The sequence below is a fragment of the Arachis hypogaea genome, chromosome 1 (genome assembly GCF_003086295.3).
Source record: "Arachis hypogaea cultivar Tifrunner chromosome 1, arahy.Tifrunner.gnm2.J5K5, whole genome shotgun sequence".
Classification (NCBI taxonomy): domain Eukaryota; kingdom Viridiplantae; phylum Streptophyta; class Magnoliopsida; order Fabales; family Fabaceae; genus Arachis; species Arachis hypogaea.
Genome location: NC_092036.1, coordinates 33,205,103 through 33,211,285, shown reverse-complemented (window position 1 = coordinate 33,211,285; position 6,183 = coordinate 33,205,103). Strand labels below are relative to the sequence as shown.

At 32.0% G+C, this 6,183-nt stretch overlaps 1 protein-coding gene across 24 annotated transcripts; it reads left to right on the top strand.

Moving 5' to 3' along the window:
• Positions 1-810: 810 nt before the first annotated feature.
• Positions 811-5,680, top strand: LOC112801658 (polyadenylate-binding protein RBP47C). Of its 24 annotated transcripts, none has more exons than XR_011862411.1 (10): positions 811-931; positions 1,032-1,126; positions 1,670-1,714; positions 2,339-2,440; positions 2,562-2,796; positions 3,703-3,817; positions 4,152-4,321; positions 4,514-4,569; positions 4,638-4,768; positions 4,884-5,680. XR_011862411.1 is itself a non-coding variant. In XM_072197194.1 (10 exons), exons 7-10 carry the CDS (start codon positions 4,179-4,181, stop codon positions 4,936-4,938), a joined length of 351 nt encoding a protein of 116 aa, XP_072053295.1. In that variant the 5' UTR covers positions 811-931; positions 1,032-1,126; positions 1,670-1,714; positions 2,339-2,440; positions 2,732-2,796; positions 3,703-3,817; positions 4,152-4,178; the 3' UTR covers positions 4,939-5,680. The 24 variants fall into 24 exon arrangements, 13 of the variants coding, with proteins under 13 accessions (XP_072053295.1, XP_072053292.1, XP_072053265.1 ...); XM_072197194.1 differs by having other exon boundaries at positions 2,732-2,796; positions 4,152-4,287; XM_072197191.1 differs by having other exon boundaries at positions 2,727-2,796; positions 4,152-4,287.
• Positions 5,681-6,183: the final 503 nt, after the last annotated feature.

Here is a 6,183-nt window from a genome sequence, read left to right as displayed (position 1 = left end):
TAATTTTAGAAAAATAAATGTAAAAAGAACTTTAAATTAAATAAAAAAATACAAATAATATAAATGTATGTAGAGAAATTTAAACTGTATTACATAAAGAATATTAACTCTTTTTTATTATTATTACGCTATTAAATTTTACTCTATATAATACATCTATTATAATAGTATATGAGTTTAAAATTTGTTGGGGTCAAGGCCACCACTTGCCCCCTCTTGAGACCGTCCCCTGGTTATATCGATAACAAGCTCAAACCTCTTAAAATTTTTACAAATAAAAGAATAACTAATTTATATTCGTGCGATATATAAAATAATTATTATATTATTATTATATTATAGATAAAAATTTACTAATTTAAATTTGTTTACATTTTTAATATAAGCATTAGAAATAAATAAAATTTTTATAACTAGACGTAGTGTAACAAAATATATATAATATTAATTAGTTTTTAAAAAATTTCAAAAAAATAATTTCTTTTTAATGAAGTGTTATTGGAAAATTAATATTCACTACTAGAAAACTAGTTATTAATAACGGATATTTTCGACAGATTTTATCCCACGGAAATACAGACAGAATTTTAGAGAAATTTTTTATCGGAAAACAAAAAAAAATGAATTAACATAAATTACAGACGGAAAAAAATTCGTCGATAATTCTGTCAAAAAATTAATTTTTTTTGCAGGAAATGGTTACAGACGAAAAATCTGTCTGTAATTAAATGGACAAAAACACTGCATTTTATTAAATTATTACAGATGAAAAATTTGTCTGTAACTTAAAGTTTTTCGTCGGAGGCTATTGAGTTGTGTTCCAAAACCGGCCCCAAGTAGGGTTTTCGCTTTCCAAAGTGGGTTCAACTAATCCCTTATACTCTCACAGCATAGAACCCTAAGTGGCACAACACACTTTCTGCTTCAACAAGTTCGTCTTCATTTTCTTCTTTCTTCGATCTGCATCTCTTTTATCTTTCAATCTTTACACTTAGCTAACTATCTATTCTGTGTTCAATTTTCGTTTGCAGGAATGGCTGACGTAGTCCAAAAGGTTGGCGTTGTTCCAGATCCTACTCAGATCGATGTCAAACTTTTCAACCACTGGAGCTTCAATGACATTTAGGTACTTCTTCTCTCCCCTTCTTCCTTTAATCAAGAAAGAAAAACACAATTGTTTTTCTCACTCTACGAATTAATGTTTCATGAGCTAAAATAACAACGAGTTTTACTTGTTGTTTTCTGTTATTTCGTATTTGGATGTTTAACTTTAAGTTCAGCGTAGTTTATTTTATGAAGTAATTTGTTTCAATTATTAATGAAATAAAAAAGTTTTAATATAATGCATTTCATTTTTTCTACTAAGATGAAGCTAATTGTGAGTTAAATTAACTAAACCGTTGACCAAAACTGTTAGATCACTAGTTTGTAGCTATATTGGTAGTTAAAGTGACTATTGAGAAACATTTGAATTCTGATATAGCAATCATATTAGAACCTTAGTGATCTCAAACATTTTGAGAATATTGAGGTTTTAATACTTATAATTAACTCTACAAAGTGAAACATAATTGTTCGATGCACTTCCGTGTTAGCAGTTTTGGTATGTTCTGTGATAAATTATAATTCATTTGTTTTTACACTGGCTGGGTTTTTGGCTTGCCTGCAGATATTTCTATTTTGGCCTATTCGATAGCGAACTAGAGGCTGCAAGGTTTTACCAATCGTATATCGAAATTCCTTACACTAATTGCCTTAAAAAAATTTTGGATTCCTTATTTTTAATCGCTTCACTCTTCTTTTTATTTTCTGATATTTTAGTGTTCTAACATTGCAAAATTGATTAACATAATATTTCATCCTAGCTTTATAAAACTAAACTAAACATAATATTTCACTCTCCTCCTCCTTGTCCTCATAAGCTTCTTCCACTTCTCTTCTCTTCTCATCTTTTTATTTCAATAAAAACCAAAACTACTACTTGTCTCTTTGCCTCATTGCCAAAACAACCACTGCCTTAAGCTTAGTGTGAAACCAAATCACTTTCATTCATTCATATGAGAGAGAGAGAGAGAGAGAGAGAGAGAGAGAGAGAGAGAGAGAGAGAGAGAGAGAGAGAGAGAGAGAGAGAGAGAGAGAGAGAGAGAGAGAGAGGGGGGGAATACTATATATTCATCAAACTTTTCCCTTTCCTTTTTCCCTTCTTTTTCACCGGGATTTCAGATACCATTTTCCTCAATATCAACTATCAAGTATCAACTCTATTACTGCACATGACTTCTTTGACTATCAAGCATTTTGATTATTATTCGTTTTTTCTCCGGTTGTTTTGTTGCAGTGCGACAGTGATTACGACGTATTTGATGAGAACATGGAAGGGAGCATGATAACCATAGCAACTATTTTCTGCAATTCAGATTTTCACTAGCAACACTTTCAGGTTTTTCTCTCTCTCTCTCTCTCAAAAACTTTTTCTTTTTTGTTGGTTCAGGGGGTTATGTTTGTGAGCATAATGATTTAGTAGTAGGTTAGTTAGTTGATGAATTGATATTGAATTTCAGGAAAGAGTTTGAGACAGGAGAGTGTGAAACAAGGGATTCATGTAGTGATACCTTAAGCGATGAGAGTGAGTGTGAGAAGTTATGGAAATGGGATGGGAGTTCCTCAGAATAAGGTGGAATGAATAATGTAGAACAAAATTCTCATCAATTGCATTTTAATGATAGATTAGGTCATCTCTATTGCCAATACTTTGAGAGATCAACTCCATATGGAAGAGTTCCTTTAAGGGATAAGGTAATTTAATTTTCTTAGGCCATATCTTACTTCAATAAATTTTATTATGTTTGTTTATTGTTACTACTACTACTTCCTTCAATGGGGGTGCATCATTCATCTATATCTATCTTCTGCTTTTTCTGACCTTAATGAGGTAAGAACCAATTAATTAGCGATAGAATTTTGGGAAAGTACTCAAAGGTGTTTTAATTTAACCAAAATTCAATGAATTGATAGCTAGCCATCCGTAGAAGTTAGTAAAAGGTTTTTCCTTTTTTTTTGTCTTTTGACTTTTTAGTATGAATCTAGTTAAATGCATACTCTCTTTTTTTTTTGAATATTTTTATTTTTATTAATTATACATTTCTTTATAAAATTTCCCTTTTCTTCTTTTAAATTAAACAAATAAAATTCCTCTAACATAAGAGTTAGCATTATAAAAAGAAACTATAAAGATTCCAATAATGGTTTATGACCTTTTTTTCTTTTTTTTTTCCAATAAAAGTTACCACCCTTTGAACTTGACCTTAAGTTCTTCCTCAGAAACAAACTTCTCTTCCTGCCCTGGTTCTAACAACACATAAGTTTCAGTCCTCTCATTCGTCCTTCTTCGTCGCAGCCCAAAGAATTGTTTAGAGAATAAATATAAGTACTATTTGTTTAGAATTTTGGTTCTTCTTGTATGAAAAATTGTTAGTTGCTTCTAAGCTACATCTCATAGATTTTCTGGTTGCATGACACATTGTATGCATATAATCCATTAGTCTACTATACTATGAACACTGAAGTTCTCAACCCTTAATTGATCTCAACCCTTAACACTTGAAGAGTTTAATATTCCAACAACAACAAAATCAGCACAAGTGGTAGTAGTGGAAGAAAACATGTCTAATTTAACTTCAACTTCAAATGAGGTAATAACAGTGTTTCCTCAGTACAAGAACTGAAATTGGAACCTTCATGACTCCACCACCAACATCATCTGAGACTTCTACACGGCCACCATCAAAGAAAAAGAGAAACCTTTCCGGCAACCCAGGTTCCCTTCTTCTTCCTTAGCTTTGGTTTTCTATATTTCACCATGTGGTGGATGAATTCATGTCCTTTCGTTTGTATATTTGCATTAGTGATTTTACCCAAAAGTTTTCCTAATTCTACATTGGTAACTTAACATCGTTAACTCCAAACATCTGCTGGCTTTATATATATTGGATAAGGTTTCTTTAATTTTTGTTTCTCTCTCTGTTGTAAACAGATAAGGCCCCTTTTTAATGTTGTCAATCTTCATTCACGTTTTTGTCATTTTGACATCAAACTCATCTTATATTAAAAAGGTGGTTAAATTTGACTTAAGCAAGTATGATTTGGTGTAGGTTTTCACTAAAATCAAGGTGCTTGTTATGAAACCCGATGCTCTTCAGGCTGGGATAAGTGCTAGTGATGCTGCAAGGACACTTGGAGTTACCCCAGCAATGGCGAAGGAGCATCTTTTGTCTACTGAGAGCAAGGGTATGGTAGTGCTTACTACTTCAATAATTTTTGGGTATGCTCTTTGGGTAGTGCTTACTACTCCAATGTTTCATCAATTTGTTCTTGTCTTGGTTTTCCATCCCTTCAATTTCATTTTGATAATAGAGATGAGCTCTTTTCTAAATTTGTTTATCCATTGCATGTTGCAACAAGAGTTTTAAATACATGTACTGAATATATTCAAATTTTCTATTTCGTTTTATAGGAGGCCAGGCAAATGGCACATCCAGCCAATTTGAAGCGGATTCTACAAACACAACTGTGAGTTTTCCACTCAGTTATTAGCTTTTGTATTTTTATGCTTTCTCCTAACCGATATTTTATGATAGATATTTGTTGGAGGACTCAAACCTAATGTTACAGATGAAGATCTTAGGCAGCAATTCTCTCAGTATGGTGAGATAGTATCTGTTAAGATACCTATTGGAAAGGGGTGTGGTTTTGTCCAATTTGCAATCAGGTAAATTTTCTGGCACTCTCAAATCATTGATTTTTCATGGAGCCAAAGAGGACATGTTGCCTATTCTCTTTATTTATGTAATAACTTCATATCATTCTCACAACCACCTCTCCAGAAATAATGCTGAAGAGGCATTGCAGAAGCTAAATGGGACAATGATTGACAAGTAAACAGTTCATCTTTCTTGGGGCCGTAATCCAGCAAATAAGCAGATAATTTCCTCTTTCGTGTACTCTCATGCATGTTCAAATAGATTTTCATGGCTAATAACTGTCTCAAGTCATATAAGGATATAATTTATTGCACCTAACTTAAGGGATGTGAACCTTTTTGGTCCTTGGCTGCTTATATCAACAAATTTAAAGTTTTCTGAATTCATTTTAAAAAATGTTATTAGAACATTAGTGATAGAATAGTACTGCTTGGATTTTCTTCATCTTGTATGTCTTTAAATTGCATTTGTGATGATTCTCAATGGGTATTTCTTTGGAGAACAATTTAGAATGGACTTTGATGGCAACCACTGGAGTGGCACTTATTACGAAGCCCCTGTTTATGATGGTTATGGATATGCATTGTCTCATCCTCATGATCCAAGCATATATGCTGCTGCCTACGCTGTTTATCCTATCTATGGAGGCCACCAACAAGAAGTAAACTGAAGAAACAAAGTGCAACTGTAGGAGTAGCTCCTCTCACAAGTCACAACAATAGCATCATGCTTGAATGAGGAAAATTAACTCTTGATTTGTAACTTGCTTGATCTGTTGAAAATTCTGATAAGAACCCCCTCCTAATTGTGGAGTGGAGTTGAATTTTGGCATCCTGAAGTAGCATTTTAAGAATTAATTTAATGATATGATTACATTCATAAGAAAGTAACTATAATGAAGAACTTGTTTATTGGGATAATCATCTTATTTTTTGGGTATCTTTTTATTGAGATAGTGAGATATTGGCTAATGGCGTTAAAAAATAACATCCAATTTTATAGGTATCATGTAGTGAATATTATGTTTATTTATATAATTTTTGTCTTTCTTTTTTTCAATTTACAGTGTATTTGATGGAGTAAATTTAGAAAACAAATCTAAAGTATTTATTTTGCAATGGAAAAATTAAAAAAAATCTATTTTACCTTATTGATGGATTTACAGACGGATTTTCTGTCTGTATTCAGAGTGTAGAATGATTTTCTAAGGTTCAAATTACAGACGAAAAATCTATTGCTAATTACCGACGAAAAATCTGTCGAAAAATCTGTCTGTAATTATCAACAGAAAATCTGTCAAAAAATTTGTCTTTAATTACCGACAAAAAATCTCAGGGAAATGGATAGGATAATTTACCGAGGGAAAATTCGTCGGTAATTGGTAAAAATCAGTCGGTAATTTTTCGACGGAAAAAAATCCGTC

Excerpts from the sequence above, each read along its gene's own strand:
- LOC112801658 (XM_025844557.3), top strand. The coding sequence starts at position 4,179 with ATGAAACCCGATGCTCTTCAGGCTGGGATAAGTGCTAGTGATGCTGCA. Across the intron at positions 4,288-4,513 it reads TTTGTCTACTGAGAGCAAGG|GAGGCCAGGCAAATGGCACA; the intron begins GTATGGTAGTGC and ends TTCGTTTTATAG. Across the intron at positions 4,570-4,637 it reads CGGATTCTACAAACACAACT|ATATTTGTTGGAGGACTCAA; the intron begins GTGAGTTTTCCA and ends ATTTTATGATAG.